Genomic DNA, 20,311 nt, shown 5'->3' with positions numbered 1-20,311 from the left:
GGTAGGATTTTTATAACTTAGGCGAGCACGAGGCTGCAGCTAAGCCTCCGAGTGAGAGGGTTGCTCTTCACTCGGTAGGATTTTTATAACTTAGGCGAGTGCTTGGACTGCAGCTAAGCCCCCGAGTGAGAGGGTTGCTCTTCACTCGGTAGGATTTTTATAACTTAGGCGAGCACGAGGCTGCAGCTAAGCCTCCGAGTGGAAGGCTGGCTTACCACTCGGTAGGATTTTTATAACTTAGGCGAGCACGAGGCTGCAGCTAAGCCTCCGAGTGGAAGGCTGGCTTACCACTCGGTAGGATTTTGATAACTTAGGCGAAACGGATTCGCAGCTAAGCCTCCGAGTGGGAGTCTGGCTCACCACTCGGTAGGATTTTACAAACTTAGGCGAAACGGATTCGCAGCTAAGTCACCCACTGAGGGGAATTTCATTGGACAAAAAAAAGAAGTGACAGATATTATGGAGGAACTATGACACTATTATTTTGAGGTCCATGAACTACAAAAGTACTTTATTGCAACTCATCCGAATGATAAAACTTAAGTGTAGAATGGGCGGAGTAGCTCCGCATTCCAAGCTCGGGGCTCGTCGAAATTACGCTCGACGTTCTAAAGACGGTACGCCCCATTGTGGAGGACCTTGGTGACTATGAAGGGGCCTTCCCAAGAAGGAGCAAGCTTGTGTGGTTTGTGCTGATCCACTCGGAGAACCAAATCTCCTTCCTGGAAGGCTCGACCTCTCACATTTCGGGCGTGGAAACGGCGCAGATCTTGTTGGTAGATGGTCGACCGGATCAGAGCCATCTCCCTTTCTTCCTCTAAAAGGTCGACTGCGTCCTGCCGCGCTTGTTCAGCTTCTGCTTCGTTGTAGATTTCGACTCGGGGAGCATTATGCAGAAGATCACTTGGTAAGACCGCTTCGGCTCCGTAGACCAAGAAGAATGGAGTTCTTCCGGTCCACCGATTAGGTGTGGTCCGCAGTCCCCAGAGTACAGAGGGAAGTTCATCGACCCAAGCTCCAGCCGCGTGTTTGAGATCACGCATCAGTCGAGGCTTCAATCCCTTAAGAATCAGTCCATTAGCTTGTTCTGCTTGTCCATTCGACTGCGGATGGGCGACTGAAGCGTAGTCGACCCGTGTGCCCTGGGAGTCGCAGAAAGCTCTGAATTCCTCTGAGTCAAAGTTCGACCCATTATCCGTAATGATGCTGTGCGGGACTCCATATCTGAATATTAGTTCCCTGATGAAGCTAACAGCAGTACCAGTGTCAAGGCTCTTGATTGGTTTAGCCTCGATCCACTTGGTGAACTTGTCGACTGCCACCAGTACATGCGTGAAACCGCTTCGTCCTGTTCTCAAAGGACCGACCATGTCCAGCCCCCAAACTGCAAAAGGCCAGACGAGTGGGATGGTCTTCAAAGCTGACGCAGGCTTGTGCGACATATTCGAGTAGAACTGACATCCCTCGCACTTATCCACTATCTCTTTTGCCATCTCATTCGCCTTGGGCCAGTAAAATCCGGCTCGGTATGCTTTGGCCACGATGGTCCGAGAGGACGCATGATGACCACAGGTCCCCGAGTGAATATCATTGAGGATGAGTCGACCTTCTTCTGGTGTTATGCACTTCTGACCGACTCCAGTCGCGCTTTCTCTGTATAATTGTCCTTTGATTACGGTAAAGGCCTTAGATCGACGGACGATCTGTCGAGCCTCTTCCTCATCCTCCGGAAGCTCTTTCATCAAGATATATGCAACATACGGAATCGTCCAGTCGGGAATGACCACCAAAACCTCCATGATCAAGTCGACCACCGCTGGGATTTCAACTTCAGTCGGGTCTGTGGCGCTCTTGGGCTGCGGAGTTTCTTCAGTGAAAGGATCTTCTTTGACTGACGGAGTGTGTATATGCTCCAAGAACACACCACTCGGAATGGCTTCTCTCTTGGAACCTATCTTTGCTAGATCATCAGCTGCTTGATTTTTTAGTCGGGGTATATGATGGAGCTCCAACCCCTCGAACTTCTTTTCCAGCTTCCTCACTGCACTGCAGTATCCAGTCATGGCTGGGCTTCTCACGTCCCACTCTTTCATCACCTGATTGACCACTAAATCCGAGTCGCCATAGACCATTAGGCGACGGACGCCGAGTGAAATGGCCATGCGCAACCCATATAGGAGGGCCTCATATTCTGCCTCATTGTTGGAGGAATCAAAGTGAATCTGGAGCACATATCTGAGCTTATCTCCTCTGGGGGAAACCAGGACAACCCCAGCACCGGAACCATTCAACATCTTAGAGCCATCAAAAAACATGGTCCAATGCTCCGAGTGAACTTCAGTCGGTTGCTGTTGTTCAATCCACTCGGCGAGGAAATCTGCTATCGCCTGGGACTTAATGGCTTTCTTTGCCTCAAACTTGATATCAAGGGGAAGAAGTTCAATCGCCCATTTGGCCACTCGACCAGTTGCATCTCTGTTGTGCAAAATCTCTGATAGTGGAGCGTCGCTGACGACTGTGATGGAATGGTCAGAGAAATAATGAGCAACCTTCTTTGTGGTCATGTATATTCCATACACAAGCTTCTGATAATGAGGATATCTCTGCTTGGATGGAGTCAAGACTTTAGACAAATAATACACTGGGCGCTGAACTTTGAGAGCTTTTCCTTCTTCTTCCCGCTCGACCGTTAGCACAGTACTGACGACTTGTCCTGTGGCTGCGATGTAGAGCAACAGAGGCTCTTTGCTGATTGGAGCAGCAAGCACCGGCTGGGTGGAGAGCAGAGCTTTTAGCTCGGCAAACGCTGCATCAGCTTCTGGAGTCCACTCGAACTTGTCAGCCTTCTTCATCAGTCGGTAAAGAGGCAGTGCCTTTTCACCGAGTCGTGAGATGAATCGACTTAATGCGGCCAAGCATCCAGTAAGCTTCTGGACATCGTGCACTCGCACAGGGCGTTTCATTCGGAGAATAGTGCCAATCTTCTCTGGGTTAGCGTCGATTCCCCGTTCGGAAACGAGAAAACCGAGTAACTTGCCACTAGGAACTCCAAATGTGCACTTTGATGGATTGAGCTTGATATCATACCTTCTGAGGTTGGCAAATGTTTCGGCGAGGTCAGCGAGCAGGTCGGAACCTTTTCGTGACTTGACAACAATATCATCCATATAAGCTTCCACATTCCGACTGACTTGAGTGAGTAGACACTTCTGAATCATTCGCATAAATGTGGCTCCGGCATTCTTGAGGCCGAATGGCATGGTGATATAGCAGAAGCACCCGAATGGAGTGATGAAAGCTGTTTTTACCTCATCGGGCCCGTACAGACGGATCTGGTGGTACCCGGAGTAAGCATCTAAAAAAGACAACCTCTCGCATCCCGCGGTCGAGTCAACAATTTGATCTATGCGAGGGAGAGGAAAGTGATCTTTCGGGCAGGCCCGGTTGATGTGCTTGAAATCAATGCACATTCGGAGCGACTTGTCCTTCTTAGGAACCATGACGACATTAGCGAGCCACTCGGAGTGGTATATCTCTCGGATAAATCCTGCCGCCAACAGTCGAGCCACTTCTTCACCGATGGCCTTTCTCTTCTGGACGGCGGACCGCCGAAGATGCTCTTTGACTGGTTTTGCAGACGAGTCGACTCTTAGGCGATGCTTAGCCAGTCCCCTGGGAACACCTGGCATGTCAGCGGGCTTCCATGCAAAAATGTCCCAGTTCTCACGGAGGAACTGGATGAGCGCTTCTTCCTATTTTGGGTCGAGTGTTGTGGAGATGCGGGTTGGAGCTGCTTCGGGGTCGGTCGGGTGAATGTGAACAGGCTTCGTCTCACCGGACGACTGGAATGCAGACTCTGTGGCGGGCTTCTTGGATCGCAGCAAGTCACTCGGATCTGCGTTTTGCTTGTATTCTTCGAACTCGACCGCTGTCACTTGGGAATCGGCAATCTTGGAGCCCTTCTGAAAGCACTCCTCTGCCTTTTTCCTATCACCGGTGACAGTGATCACACCTTTGGGGCATCTTCAATTTGAGGTACACGTAACATGGTCGAGCCATGAACCGTGCATAGGCTGGTCTCCCCAAAATGGCATGATATGCACTTTGAAAATCCACGACCTCAAACGTCAACTTTTCTTTGCGAAAATGCTTCGAATCACCAAACACTACATCCAAAGCTATCTAGACGAGTGACTCGGCCTTCTTCCCTGGTATAACTCCATGAAAGCTCATGTTACTAGTGCTCAGTCGGGACATCGGAATGCCCATACCTTTCAATGTGTCTGCATATAACAGATTCAGCCCACTTCCACCATCCATCAGCACCTTTGTCAGTCGAGTGCCTTCGACAACTGGATCGACCACCAAAGCTTGCCTCCCAGGGGTGGCAATATGAGTCAGGTGATCAGATTGGTCGAATGTGATGGGTGTTTGAGACCACTTCAGATAATTTGCCTTTGCTGGGGCAACCATGTTCACCTCTCGGTTAATCACTTTCAGTCGACTTCTGCTTTCCACATCTGCAAAGATCATCAGAGTGGAGTTGATATGCGGATATCCTCCCTCACTGTCCTCTTTGTCTTCGGCCTTGTCCGACTCCTTCTCCTTGTCCTTAGACTGTTTTCCCTGAAACTGCTGGATCAGGAGTCGACATTGGCGAGTGGTGTGCTTTGGGTAAATGATATTCCCCTCTTCGTCTTTCTTCGTGTGAATGTGACATGGCATATCCAACACGTCGTTCCCTTCTTTATCCTTTACCTTCTTGGGGTTCCAGGATCCTTTTGGTTTCCCCTTAAACTTTCCTTGAGTCACGGCCAGAGCCTCTCCAGGAGCTGCCGGTTCAGCCTTCCGCTTATGTTTCCGACTGGTGTTTCCTTTTTCCGACTGACTTGGCTTGTGCTTGCCGCTTCAGAGTCGGTCTTCTTCTTCGCCATTGGCGTACTTGGTAGCAATCTCCATCATCCGACTCAAGGTCATGTCACCGGTTCGACCAAATTTCAAACTCAGTTCTCTGTTCTTGACACCGTCTTTGAAGGCGCAGACTGCCTGATGATCGGACACATTCTCTACAGTGTGGTGCAAAGTGATCCACCTCTGAATATACTCTCTGAGAGTCTCATTAGCTTTCTGCACGCAGACTTGCAACTCTGTCAATCCAGCTGGTCGCTTGCAAGTCCCTTCAAACGTTCTGACGAACACTCGGGACAGATCTTCCCAAGTGTAAATGCTGCTAGGAGGTAATTGAGTCAACCATGCCCTGGCAGAACCTTCCAACATGAGGGGCAAATGCTTCATGGCCACCTCGTCGTTCCCACCACCAATCTGAACTGCCACTCGGTAGTCTTCAAGCCAAGTTTCAGGCTTAGACTCACCAGTGAACTTGCTGACTCCTGTTGCCAACCTGAAATTGGGGGGGATAACTGCGGCTCTGATAGCTCTGCTGAAACATTCAGGACCAGAAACATGCACTCGACTGCTTGTGGGTACATCTCTATCGAGTGCGCCTCGATGGGCTCTGTTCCGGTCGACCAACCCTTGCACGATAATGGACCGCGCGTCGAAGCCTGGTTCTCTAGGGTCAACTGGAACCCTACGTCCTGTACTGTACTGACGCCTATCATCTGGCTGCCGAGGAGCGTAAGACCCACCCCTCGGAGGGGAATAGGGCACTCGACGCCTATCATCTCGGTCGAATCTGTCGCCATATTGATCTCGCCGATTCTCGCGCCCTTCATGCCGCGGAGGCGATCTGGGGCTGTGAGCCGACTGAACCGTATTCACAGTGACGGATCGACTGTGAATTCTGTTGCGCGACTGAGACACGGCTGAATTCTGATCTCCTGCTACCCGGAGCAGATCCCTGATCTGCAGCAAACCTCTGCCAGCTTCCGACTGCGAAGGCTGGATGGACTCTGCTATACGGGCCGCAGCTGCTAAATTCTGAATTGGGGTTCGATATACCTGAGTCGGCGGGAAGAGTTGACGTCGACTGGTGTCGGGAACTCGTTGCCGCGCGCGCTCGTCGAGTGCTCGCTGAAGGTTCTCCAGTCGAGTGCGCTCGGCCAAATTGGCCAGACGCGCCTCCTCCAAGGCACGAGCCTCGGGGGTTTCTCCTGCGATGGGAATACGCAGGGGATCCTCGTTCCTGCGGCGAAGTTCCTCTCTTTGCAGAGAGTCGAGTGGCTCGGGCTGGTACTCTTCGTAGCCTCGTGCAGGGTTGCCGCCGTCACCTGCTCCACCACCACGGGCAAAGCCAGGAGGGGTGTGGGGCCCGTTGACCATCAAGATTTCCGCCGCTGGATCACTGCTTCCGCACTCGGATGCAGTCTCTACGGAGCCAGTCGACTGATCGAACAAGCCGTAGAGAGATTCGTTGGGCTCGATTGCCGCAACTTGGGTAGTGGCCGATTGGCGAGCCACCGCGTGACTCACCCATCGCTGAAGCCTCGACCAGCCTGAGCGCTTGCGCTGGCGGGAGACCGGGAGGGTGGACGATGGAGGAGCCGACCGATACTGGGTCGACGGTTGCCGCAGCAGAACGCCGCGGACACATGCGCGAAAATGCGTCGCACCGCGGACGAGGAGCGCATCTACGTCGAGTGGAGCCTCCTGGAGCCATGCGGAGTCGTCGGCGATGAAGGTGAGAGTGCCGAGACGGATCTCTTGACCCTCGACCAAAACTCCAGCAGACACCATGATGAAAGTACTCGGAAGAATCGCAACTTCTCCACAAAATCGCTAAAACACCTGCCCCACGGTGGGCGCCAACTGTCGTGGTTCTAAGCCTGACAGTAGAGTGGGCGGTAGGTATGGAGAGGCAAGGTCCTAGCTATGGAGAGGTTGTAAGCACAAAGGATGTACGAGTTCAGGCCCTTCTCGGAAGAAGTAACAGCCCTACGTCTCGGAGCCCGAAGGCGGTCGAGTGGATTATGAGTGTATGAACTACAAGGTGCCGAACCCTTCTGCCTGTGGAGGGGGGTGGCTTATATAGAGTGCGCCAGGACCCCAGCCAGCCCACGTAGGAGAGGGTTTAAGGTGAGCTAAGTCTGGGGCGTTACCCGTAACGCCCCACATAAAGGCCTTTACTATCATAAAGTCTACTTGATTACAGGCCGTTGCAGTGCACAGTGCCTCTTGACCTCCTGGTGGTCGAGTGGGTCTTCGTGGTCGAGTCCTTCAGGCCAGTCGAGTGAATCCTCGTTGGTCGACTGGAAGGCGACCTCTTCTAAGGATGTCCTAGGGTAAGTTACTTGGATCAAGTCCATGACCCTACTCTAGGTACATAACCCCATCAGCGTCTGCGCCGTCACTTTGGCTTTTTCCCGGGGGTTTTATCTTCCGTATTGTCACTGTCGTCCTCCTTGGGCGTATCCACCATGTAATGTCATGTGATGAGGCGGAAGTCCGGTACCCCATAGATTCTGAATCTTCTCCTGCATCATCGTCCATACCGTCGATGCCTTCGGAGTCGAAGTCAAGGACGTTGGTTAAATCATCAGCCATGGCTATGTAGTGGGTGGTGGGTGGGTAACGAATTTCTTTGTCGCCTGCTTCCCACTCGAGCCGGACATAGTTCGGCCCGGAATTTTCTGTCAAAGAGAGAGTTTTTAACGAGTTCAGCATGTCGCCAAAGGGCGAGTGCTGGAAGATATCCGCGATGGTGAATTCCGCTACCGGAGCCCAGCCTGGCTCGACTGGCTCGGAGACGCGCGGACTGGAACCTGCGACCGGATACAAATCCGGGGGTCCGGAGTCACAGGCTTTCCCATAAGTGAGGGCTGTGTTCGGCTCCATCACCGATGAGGGTACGGCCTGCGGGGCGGGGTCCAGCCCTCCGTCCTTAGGCAATGCAACCTGCGCCGGATTTAGATCCGAGGCTTTTGCGAGGGTGATATCCCGCGCATCGTCTGACAGCAGGTCTAAGCCGTACTCATCATGACTATTCGGCGTTCCTGACACGATCTGCTCCAGATGGCCAAGCGAATCGGTCCACAGTGTGAAGCCACCGAACACGAAGATCTGTCCGGGGAGGAAAGTCTCACCCTGGACAGCGTCGTTGATGATGATTGAAGGAGCCATCAAGCCTTGCGGCGACGTCACAGAGGAACTCTCAATGAAAGCACCAATGTCGGTGTCAAAACCGGTGGATCTCGGGTAGGGGGTCCCGATATGTGCGTCAAGGCTGATGGTAACAGGAAGCAAGGGACACCGATGTTTACCCAGGTTTGGGCCCTCTCGATGGAGGTAAAACCCTACTTCCTGCTTGATTAATATTGATGATATGGGTAGTACAAGAGTAGATCTACCAGGAGATCATAGATGCTAAACCCTAAGAGCTAGCCTATGATGGTATGATTGTAATTGTGATCGGCCTTCTAAGGACCAACCTCTCCGGTTTATATAGACACTGGAGAGGGCTAGGGTTTACATGGAGTCGGTTACAAGAAAGGAAACACAATATCCGGATCACCAAGCTTGCTTTCCACGCAAAGGAGAGTCCCATCCGGACACAGGCTGAAGTCTTGAGTCTTGTATCTTCACGCTTCAATAGTCCGGACGTTGTACACAGTCCGGCTGTCCGGATACCCCCTGATCCAGGACTCCCTCAGTGTGACTCACCCATAATGGAGTATGGGGGAGCAATCAACTAGTCTTCTCGAGCCAACGTAATCAATAAAGGTGGTCCAACTTGAGGAAGACAAGATCGCTATCATCTAGCTCAAGTGGACTATGTGCAAGGCAAATGTTTGCCCTTGATAGGTTTTCTATTTTACCGGTCCCATGGTGGTAGTTGGCAGACCGGGTTATAGATTGATTGTCGTACTATCAAGGGGGCTCTCAAGTTAGTAGCTTGATCATATCGTTCGTAGAAAGCTCAAGCCATTGTATCCTTGCATCATCTTTTTTGATTCTTGTTTGGTGTTTCTCTTTGTGAGTTTTAGAGCTCATGGTCATTTTCATGACAAGCTCGAATTCATCAAAAATGGAGTTCATGTGCATCTTCTATGATGTTTTCGATGTTGGAGTTTTTGCCGGTTCTTCATTCATAGAGGTTTCGCATCTCTATATCTTAGGCATACTCCCTCTGCCACTTCTTACTATAACAGTTCTCTGCTTGGATAGTTCTCGTCGTCAACTATCCAAAGTTTGAGTTTGCTCAATTCGGAGCTCATATGCATAAGCTATGGTAGTTCTGGTTTTCTTGATGCGTCTGTTTTGCTCAGGGGCTTTCTTGTTGCACCCCTACGGTAGTACCGCTCTGGCCAGCGGTAGTACCGCTTGTAAGCGGTAGTACCGTAGTACCGCTTCTAAGCAGACTTCTGCTGTTCCAGTACCGCGCGCACTTCCGCTTCTTCTGGGGGTTCTGCTTTTCATGTTGGGTTCAGTGGTATTAGGGCGGCAGTGAGGTGCAACAATACCACCTATAAGCAGTAGTACCGTCCCGGTTGGGCAGTAGTACCGCTACTGTGATACAACCGTTGTGCTCTGCTCTGCCCTACCGCCTCTGCTCCTTTGTTTTGCATCTCTCGCGGTAGTACCAATGGGATGAGAGGTAGTACCGCTCCGGAGGCTCTTCCGCCCCGAGTTTCCTCGCCTTTGCTCTTTTTCCTGGATCTACCGCCCGAGCAGTAGTACCGCTCCATGGAGCGGTAGTATTGCTTGTGTACGGGCTGAGCACATAACGGTTAGATTCGGGAGGTCCTATAAAAGGATGTCTTCTTCCCCATTGAACCTTATCCTTCCAGCTCGTGTTCTTCCCCCATTGTTGACCTTCTTCGAGCTTGCTATCTCTCAATCCCTCCATGGATTCTTGCTAGTGTTTTTTGGAGGGGGGGAGAGAAGATCTATATCCACATTTCAACTAATCACTTTCTCCTCTATGTGAGGGGAACCCCTTGGATCAAGATCTTGGAGTTCTTGGTATTCTCCTTCTTCTTCTTCCTCTCATTTTCCTCCATAGCTTTCATTGCTTTGGTAAGATTTGAGAGTGAGGGACTTGGGCACTCCGTGTGCCCTTGCCATTGCATTAGTTGCATCGATTTGGTTTCTCCACAGTGACACATGGAAGTGAAAACTTGAGAAGCTTATTACTCTTGGGTGCTTGGTACCCTAGATCTTGTTCCTCTTGGGTGCTTGGGTGCCCTATACGGTTGGTGGTGCTTCGAAGCTTAATCATTGTGGTGTAAAGCTCCGGGCAAGCGTCGGGGTCTCCAATTAGGTTGTGGAGATTGCCGCGAGAAATTTGTACGCATTCCGATGACAGCCCCAAGGGTTGCCAAAGTGTACGGGTTCAGTGACTGCCCCCAAAGGTTGCCATTTGTACGGGTTCGATTACCGCCCTTAAAGGTCTCTTAGTGGAATCACGACATCTTGCATTGTGCGAGGTCGTGAGGAGATTATGTTGGCCCTAATGGCTTCTTGGAGAGCATTGTGCCTTCACACCGCATCAAACGGAGATTAGGATCTGGAAGGGTGTGTACTAAGTTTAAATAAGTTTTATGTACTTTATTTGAACCCAATTTGTGTTTATGTGCACCGAATTTGTGCTTGTGTCATTTAAATTAGTTTTACTCCGCGAAATATTGCGAATCGTTGACCAATTTTTAGAGAAGCAAAAGTGTTCATCTAAAGGATACTTGATCATTTACTCCTCTAAATTTTATAAGTGTTGGAGTGGCTCTCCCTAGCTGTTTTTAAGATGCACGTTTTTCTCTCCCTAAAAAGAAAAGGAAATACTAACGTCCACACGTGTGGGCGTCTGCATCTCGCCCACACACGTGGATCCACGTTCGTTTGTGGTTGCACGAATCTTGGTATGTTTGTGGTGCCATGTAGGACTGAGCTGATGTGTGGGCATTCATCCGGTCGTCCACACGTCCACTTTCACCACACGGAGGGACCGGTGTGTCAGCGTTTAGCAGTTCGTCCACATGTCAGTTTTCACTCATTCATGGGGGCTGGTGTGTGGGCATTTATCAGTTCGCCCACACGCCCGTCTCCTCTCCCACACCCAAAGCTGCCAATTGCCATGTATTTTGCAGGGTACGTGGCAACTGCCCTAGTATGCTTGTAAGCAGATGTAAACTCTCTCTTTTACCCGAACATGTCAGTTGCCATGTGTTTTGCAGGGTACATGACAACTGCCCTAGTGTGCTTGTAAACAGATGGCAATTCTCTCTCTAGCCGAACATGTTATTTTGCCATGTCTCTTTGTAGCGCTACACGTCAATTGCCTATTGTTAGTACTTAGTAGGTGGCAACTCCTAAAGTTTTCAAATCATGTCAACTGTAATAAACTAGACCATACATGGCAACTGCCAAGTGTTAGTAGGTGGCTACCCCTAAAGTTTTCAAATCATGGCAACTATAGTAAACCAGATCATACATGGCAACAGCTGCAGTTGTCTAAAAATGGCATCTGGCACTTGACCTGAGATGGCAACTGCAGTTGAGCAACCATGGCAACTGCAGTTGTCCGACATGGCAACTATAGTTCAACGACGTGACAACTGCAGTTAAACGAACATGAAAGAGGGTCCGGGCCATAGCAATTGCGAGGCGCGTGGTGACTGTCATGCGAGGCGTGCGGGACCATGAGGTATGAGGCCTGACGTACGGCCGTGTGGACGTTATTTATTTTGCCCACACGTAGACGTGTGAGAGGGACCATCAGGAAAAAAAAAGGCCTGTGGGCATTACTTATTTTGTCCACACATAGACGTATGGGCTGATCCTTTTAGACACCACATAAAACGTGTGAGCATACCCGTTAACGGCCACACGTGTCGGCGTTATCAGGGTCAAAGAAAAAAAGAAACACGTTTTTCTGTTGGAGAAGCAATCGGGGGTACTCTGCCAGGACCGAAGAGACGGGACTTTCCCATGGCAGATTAGGTTAGGGTTTCGACGGATGCCGCCGCCGCCGCATCGCGTAAAGGGGTCGGCGAGCTCGAGCGGAGGGGGGGCCATCGGCGCATCTCAAAGGTGGTGGTGGGCACGGGCTCGAGCGGAGAGATGCTGCACGAGCTCGAGCACCCACGGGCAGAGGAGGCTTCCACGAATCTGATCCCGACGAGTGTGTAGTCCATGTCAAGAAAGCAGAGTTTCACATGTCAAGAATGCTGCACGAGCACCCTGCAGAGGAGGCTGATACCAGCTTGAGCGGAGAGCTGCTAGACCAGTACGAGCACCCTGATGCAGAGGAGGCCGATGCTGCCAAGGACATCCATGAATATGATCCTGACGAGTGTGTAGTTGATGTCAAGACAGCAGAGTGGCACATACAAGATAGACATGAAGCGAAACTTTTGATCGAACAGCTGAATCAATCAGGTCTGGGAGAGGATATCAGCGATCAGGAGTTCCTTGCTTACTTTAACAAGCTGGCTCGCAGGCCTCCGTGGTTTAATCTTAAAGCTGGGCTGGAAGAAAAGGATCTCGATCAGCAACTCATTGACCATGCACCGTTTCAGATATTACAAATACAAGGTTCCACATCCATCTTCACATGCATACCATGCATTCTATTGGGAGCATTTACCATTTCTTCTATGCTACATGTGCTGCATTATTTAACCTCCTGTTTGCATTTAATTTGATCTTCTATGCCATTTCATTGTCTACAGTTGACACAGCCCAAGGAAGAGCTGCATGCTGGTAACCTTCTTGAGGAAGGAGAGGACGATAAGGAAGAAAGGGAATATTTAGCTATGTTGAAAGAGAAGCAACTTCTATACCGTGAGGAAGGTGACACTACATCGGAAGAGGATGAAACTGAGGCTGATAACCTTATGGATAAAAATGAGGCTGATTTTAATCTGGAGTTTCTTGAGGAGAACAGATTTTTCATTAGCTTTGAAAAAGACGGAACACTCGATTGGTTTTTCCACCCTGCTTACTGCGAATGTGCTTCCCTGAGTGACTACGAACGGCTAGTCCTTCAAAATTATGTGAGTGATCTTCATCAATTTATAATTGTCGTCAGTTGTACTAGCACAAATGTCTGGCAATCACATTACAGTCTCCAAAGCTATGGCGATCTTGTTTACAAAGAAGTAGAAAAACATAGCAGGACCAGATTATATATACACCAATTGCACTGAGATGTGAGTTCTTGGTACGTTTAGTGAGCTGTAGTAATCTTTGCTTTAAACAAAGTGTTCATAACGTTTTGATACACAGGAATTTGTAACTCATAAACTGAAATATGGCGACAACCAGAACAATATTCTTCCGCCTTGTTGCTTAGTGCTCACTATGAAAAGGTTCGCTTGTAGACTCTTTGACTGCCCCTAATGATTTTCTTTAAGCAGCTGAATTGTATTTTTCTGATAAATATTAGCCACCTCTTTAGTTCTTTATCATATGTAGTTTTAATTAAATTGTTAATTTTGCAGCTTCAAGTTTCTAGTTAAAATATAGTTGCTTTGGTTATAGCATGTCGTTCTGAACATTTCTAAGCAATCGGTTTTCTATCTCTATCCTTTTCAATGTAGGGCGGTACTGAGTACACCCGGTGGAGTTACTACCACAGCTACCTTCATAGCTATGATGTTGAACAAGAGTACGTCAAGTACTGTGAGGAATTATCCAAGCAACTGAAGGTATGCATCACAGATCATGTTAAGGAAATCTCTCTTTCTTTATGAAAAGGGGTTTCCCGCTGCCCCATTTTATTGAAAACGAGGCAGTTAAGGAAATTGTCTTTTTTTGTTCAACGCTTTCAAATTTCTTTGGACTAACAACTCTTTTTTTCTCTGGCAACAGTGGATGGAAGATTATATCGATATTGACCCCTCATCTATCAAAGTATGGCCTAACAAAATTCTTGGAATGTCACTGTAAATTATCTCTTTATCTTGTAGCAAGCTCATAACTTTGTTGTTTGTTCAGTGGGATTACGTATCTTCCCGGGGAGCTTATCAAGCAATTAAGATTGCTGCTACAAGCTTTCCCAAGATCACTCCGACTTTGGCTTACAATGGCTACGATGTAAGATCCCTCACATACATTAATTTAATGTAGCTTACAGTGGCTACTATGTTGTACCTGACAGCCGCATTCACTTGATTTACAGGAGTGTAAAGAGAGCATGGGCTATCATCATATATATTTGAAGGAGTATGATGGTTTGTATTTTGAGATTTGGCAGCGGGTCAAAAAGGGGATGGTTAGTGTCTGCACATCTAAGCAACTACTCCCTCCGTTCGGAATTACTTGTCGCAGAAATGGATGTATCTAGACGTATTTTAGTTTCTAGATACATTCATTTTCGCGACAAGTAATTCCGAATGGAGGGAGTATTTATTAGTGGTTCCTTGTTTTTGCATACACTGTATATGCTTAGCAATGCATGACTTTTTCCTTGAATAATGTTCAAAAGAGTTTCAGAGCCGCTCTGGAGGACCTTTGTGTTCTGAACAGGTTTCCGTTACGGCAAAGTTTAATGCAAATAGCACTGGGCAATGAGTTCACCATGACGTCACTGGAAAAGGACGTATGTCAACTGTTTTGGTTATTAGATAGATAATTTGCACTTGTAACTAAATATTGCTTTCTGTGTATATGCTTATCTCTTTTCATCTTCTTGCCTTCAGTTCCGAACCTGCACGGCAGCCATTCGACCTGGAGTAAGTAGCGTCTTTTGTATGTGACACGCAAGTGTAATCCATTGAAATATTTCCTTTTATCTGATGTATGATCTGCTTGCCTTCAGGTTGAAGAGGATGAAGCCAAGGAGTTGATTGCAGACGCAGTAAAAAAGCGGGTACTGTAATTTGTGAGTGCATCTCTGCATTATGCATGCTTTTGAAAGATGATTTATCTAGTGAAATTTATTCCATTTCAGGTTGATAAGCCAAAGTTCTATGATGATTATATCAGAAAAAAGATAGAGATCGCACGCATTGTTGGAATCCTTCCATCCGAGAAGACCGAGACTGACGCAACAGTATAATTAAGATTCTGAAGAATGGGATTATGAAACTGAACCATCCCTCGTCTTGCACTGTGCTGCCCACATCTAGTTGTTTGTCCAGCAATGTTACTGATCTAATAATACAATGTAATACATCACTTATGCAGGCTGGAAGCAAATTTTAGTAGTTAACATATATATGTATTATTATTGCGGGTAGAGATCTTGGTCTTTGATACCCTTTTGATGCCAAGTAGTCTTACATGATATACACGTATGGTGTAGTAAACAGAAGCACATAAATCTTGGCGCACTATTTATTTTCTTACCCACAAAAGGACGATATTATGCTGACCAAGTGGTGGCAAAAGACACAGAAAACTAAACACTCTGAAAATTCACATGGAGTACATGGAGTGATCAAGCGACTCACAGCTTCACTGCAGGAACTCAAACCAAAAGCTGTCAAACGAAGGACGAACGCATGAGCCAGAAAACTCTCGAGAGGCCTCCCAATCAACAAATATGTAATGATGCTGTTTAACCCTCAACATGGAGCAATCTGTCTGAAATCACATAAATGGATAGTACAAAAGAATGCAAGAGTGCACTCAATCCACAAAATTCTGCGCCGGAAAATCTACGAAAATATCAAAAACAACAATTCTACCTCTAGGAGAGAATCATTGTCAAACTTGCTCCCTAACATAAGCCCACAATCAAGGCTGCACAACTAAAGCTTTGCCTCAACACCCTCAGGTTGTACCTCTTGCAAAGGTTGCTCAAATGGCGACGTATGGTACAACACATGTTTGACACTTGTCACAATGAGAGTTTTGCTGGTTTTTTCCACCTGGGGATTGTGGTTGACTACATGTGTTTCTCTTTTGCAAGATATAAGTTTCAAATCAAAATATCTCTTCAATCGAGCATTGAAATTATGTACCATTTTCACAGCTGCGCTCCTCACACATATATCTTTGAAATTAGATACCATGTCAATTGGTTCTTACGAGCTTTTTTGGACACAACTTGTACTTATAAGAATAATGAAATTGTACTTCATGCAGTAATATACTTGTACTTTTCATGGGGTAGTGTACTACTGCATAGTGCAACTTGTACTTCCCGCGTAGCGCAATCCGTACTTCCAGCACAACACATCATGTACTACAAAGGCAACCTGTCCGCCCTTTCAATATAACATGTACTTTTAGGTGGATGTGCCAACATCTACAGCATGCAGCCAGCCAACCAGAGTCAGACTCCAACTCGCACAAGCGTTGTGCACAACCTAGGCCGATTGACGTCAGAACCAGCATAGACAGGGGAGTCGTGCATATTCAATCAACGTCACAAGCAAGCAGACCTAGGCGGTAATTATTTTTGCAACATTGTTCGTTCTCATTTCTCGCAAGCAAGTAACCGACGCAGACACGGGCCCTGCATATTCAGTCAGACTGATCTTTTGAAAAGATCATCTGGGTAGCGAGCTGTTGGATCCACCTAGGTCTGAAGCGATCTGAAGGCGTGCCGACAACGCATCTCGGGGAGGAGGCGGCGGTGGGCGCGGGCTCGAGTGGCGACATGCCGCAGAAGAAGGCTACGCCCCCGAGCGGAGGGTCTGCCGGCTCGGGTGCTCTTCACGGGAACTCTACTGCCCAGGACTCTGAAGAATCTGCCGCCCAGCGCCGTAGCAAGAATGCGCGCACAGCCTCGAGTCTGGACTCTGCAGATACCACAAAAGCAGCACAAGGCCGTGGGCTTGAGTGGAGGGATGCTGCAGAAGCAGAGCGCGGAGGTCGAGAGGTGCTGCACGAGCAGGAGCATGCCAAGCACTTTCAGGAATCTGATCCCAACGAGATTGTACATGGCAAGGAAGAAAATAAACAGGTGCAAGAAGCGGATCGTCTGATCGAACAGCTGAATGAGTTGGGGATGGGAGAGGATATCAGCGAGGAGGAGTTCCTTGATTACCATGACAAGCTACCTCGCATCCCTCATTATATTGTTGCTCGTAAACTGACAAATGAGGAGCTCGATGAGCAAGATCTTCGCCACGCACTGTACCGCCTCAGATCTTACAAACACAAGGTTCAGTCCACAGTTCTACTCCCATGAATCATCACATGTGCTGGATTATTTAACCTAATGTTTTCATTTAGTTCGATCTTATGGGTCATCGCATTGTCTACAGCTGAAAGAGGAGGGAAAGGAAGATACATTTGGCCTTAAGGGCATTTCTGAGGCCGACTGTGATCAAGAGTTCTTAAAGAAACAGAGATTTTTCAGACGATTCGAGGAAATTTCCACACTTGATTGGTATTTCCACCCTGATTACTGCAAAGGGGGTTCCCTGAATGACTACCAACGCCTAGTCCTTCGAAATTATGTGAGTTATCTTCTGATGCATGAGTAGTCGTCCCTCAATTTGTAATTGTGGCTGATTGTATTAGCACAAGTGTCTGGATCTTACAATCACACTAAAGCCTCCAAAACTATGATTTGATGATTGATGATCAATTTAAAGTCATGAGATGTGCTAAATAATCACCAAGTGGTCTTGCTTTGAAAAAATAATGGAAAAGTATATCAGGGTCCAGACTATCGACCAGTTACATGTGCGTGTTCATGCTACATTTATTGAGCCCCTGTAATATTTGCCTTAGACCAAGCTTTCGTTATATTATATTCTGAAATGTTTAACTCGTTAATGTATCAACTGATAAACTGGCAAGACTTACTAATTCAAATATAGTGTCAACTGACAAAATGTTCTTCACCTTGTTGCTCAGTTCTTTATCATATCTCCTTTGGAATAAAATTATGGTTTGGTGCTTGAAGTCTTCAGTTAAAATATGGTTATTTAGGTTATGTACTGTTCGTCGTTCTAATATTTTCTAATCAATGGGTTCTCTCTCTATCTTTATCAATGTAGGGCGGTTCTGAGTACGCCAGGTGGAGTGAGTACCATGAGTTCCTTCATAGCCATGACGTTGAAGAAGAGTATGTCAAGTTCTGTGAGGAATTGTTCAAGAAGCTAGAGGTATGTATCGCAGATCATGTTAAGGAGTTTTTATTTTATTTATTCAGTGCTTTGCATATATATTTTGGATTAATCACTTCTTTTCTCTGCCAACAGTGGATGGAAGGTTATCTAGATTTTCCCCGGCCATCTCATAAGGTAAGTATGGCCGTGCTAGAATCTTGAAAGGACCCTCTCATCTATATACTCGGAAAAAAATTATATGAGACCAGGTCTCATATAAACCAGGTGAGACCCGCCTTGATGGATGACAAGTGGCATTCACAAATCACAAAGCATCTAATCTCTCCCCCCTGATTTCAGGTGGGGATGGGGTAAATGCTTTGTGATTTGTAAATGCCACGTGTCATCCATCAGGATGGGTCTCACTTGCTAACCCGTGAGACCTGGTCTCATAGAATTTTTTTCCTACATACTCCCTCCGTCCGGAAAAGCTTGTCCCTTGATGCTAGATACATCCGTTTGAGGAATAAGTTTGGGACAAGCTTTCTCGGACTGAGGGAGAATCTTGTAGTGCCCTCATAACTTCGTTGTTGTGCAGTGGGATCGCATATCTTCCCGAGGAGCTTTACAAGCAATTAAACTTGCAGCTACTACCTTTCAGAAGATCACTGCGTCTTTAGCTTACTATGGCTACTTTGTAGGTTCCCTCATATGCGTTATTTTTACGTAGCTTTCAACGGATACCATGTACTCCCTCCATTCACTAATACAAGAAATAAGATGTTTTAGATATTTTAATATGGACTACATATGGACTGAAATATGAGTGAACAAGCACACTAATACGTGTCTATATACATCCAATTCAGAAAAAAAGTTATAACATCTTATATTTGCGAATGGAGGTTGTGGTATCTAACAGTTTTTGTTTTTTGGCTCAGGAGTGTAAACAGAGCATTGCCTATGACCGTACTTGGTACAAGGAGTTAGATGGTGTCCATTTTGAGATTTGGTGTCGGGTCACTGAGAAACAGGTTAGTGCTGATCTGCACTATACACCAGTCTGCATAACTAGGCAACTATTCGATGATGGTTCCTTGTTTTTACAAACACTGTGTATGCTTAGAAACGCATGACTTTTGCCTTGAATAATGTTCAGATGAGTTTCAGAGATGCTCTAGCGGAGGTTTGTGCGCTGAACAGGTTTCCATTACGCCAACGTAGAATGGAAGGTGCACTGAAGCGGGACTACACCATGGAGAGATTGGAATCGGAGGTAGGTTGTTTTGGTCTGTGGATAATTTGCAGTTGTAACTTGATATTCCGTTGTTTTGGTATGCTTATCTCTTTTCATCTTTTCTTACTCCAGTACCATACCTGCACGGCAAAGGTTCCCCCGGGAGTAAGTAGTTATGTTTTTTCTTTCTTTTTTGTGTGTGTGAGTGTGGCTTGCTAGTGTAATAATTCATTGGAATATGTTGTTTTATTATGTGATGTCTTGTCTGCTTGCCTTCATCAGACTGAAAAGGACAAGGCTAAGGAGTTGATTGCAAAGGCAGTTAAAAATCGGGTACTGTAATTCTTCAGATCACCTCTGCATTATGCATGCTTTTGAAAGATGATTTATCTTGTGAAATTTGTTTTTCTTTTCAGCTCAATAAGCCAAAGACCTATGTGCAGTATATCAGCAAGAAGATACACATTGCACACGTTGCTGGAATCCTTCCTCTGAAGGATTCGAAGGAACAATGTAGTTAAGATTCCGAAGAATGGGATTTTGAAATTGGTCCATTCCTTGTCCTTCTGCCAAAGACCTATCTTTATTTTCCTCTGATCTGAAGGCGTTGTTTCTGAGATTATGAAATTGGACAATTGGTCCATCCCTTGTCCTTCTGCAGTGTGCTGCCCACATGTGACTGTGTATGCAGAAATGGTAGTGATCTGTAATATATATTGTTATAGATCATTTATGCTTGTTGGGAGCAAATATAGCAGTTAATATATTATTATTAGGCAAATATTTTCTCACCATTCTATAGTCTCAATTAGTATTATTTTTTTATACTTCCTGGGGAGAAAGAGAGGTAGTGACTTTTTTATGCGGAGAATATAACATAATTGGATGCACATACATTGTAGCTAGTAGATTTATTAATGGCTTCACACGAAGCCTCCAAGTGGACATGCATAAAAAATAAACAATGTGCGTGTAGGCCAGTTCGAGGTCATTGTGATTGTGTATACAGACATATGTGATGGAGGACGCATAACCACCCTTTCCCCTTTTCTCCCGCGCGGGACGCTAACCCTCGTGGAGTGACCAATCTTTGTCCATTCTTCGTTGCCTTTCCTTTATGGGTATGCCTATTTCACGGGACCTTATAGTCTGTCTACTCGAACATCAT

At 47.0% G+C, this 20,311-nt stretch overlaps 1 protein-coding gene across 1 annotated transcript; it reads left to right on the top strand.

Moving 5' to 3' along the window:
* Window positions 1-11,978: 11,978 nt before the first annotated feature.
* Window positions 11,979-15,079, top strand: LOC119293895. The gene is made up of 10 exons (XM_037572226.1): window positions 11,979-12,489; window positions 12,627-12,950; window positions 13,497-13,604; window positions 13,768-13,809; window positions 13,894-13,992; window positions 14,078-14,170; window positions 14,384-14,497; window positions 14,598-14,630; window positions 14,717-14,767; window positions 14,849-15,079. The coding sequence occupies exons 1-10, from the start codon at window positions 12,460-12,462 to the stop codon at window positions 14,954-14,956; spliced, it is 1,002 nt and encodes a 333-aa protein (XP_037428123.1). The 5' UTR covers window positions 11,979-12,459; the 3' UTR covers window positions 14,957-15,079.
* Window positions 15,080-20,311: the final 5,232 nt, after the last annotated feature.

Source organism: Triticum dicoccoides, chromosome 4B (assembly GCF_002162155.2).
Source record: "Triticum dicoccoides isolate Atlit2015 ecotype Zavitan chromosome 4B, WEW_v2.0, whole genome shotgun sequence".
In the NCBI taxonomy this organism is placed as follows: Eukaryota; Viridiplantae; Streptophyta; class Magnoliopsida; order Poales; family Poaceae; genus Triticum; species Triticum dicoccoides.
The sequence above is the reverse complement of the archived record's forward strand: the minus strand, read 5'-3'. Positions and strand labels throughout refer to the sequence as shown.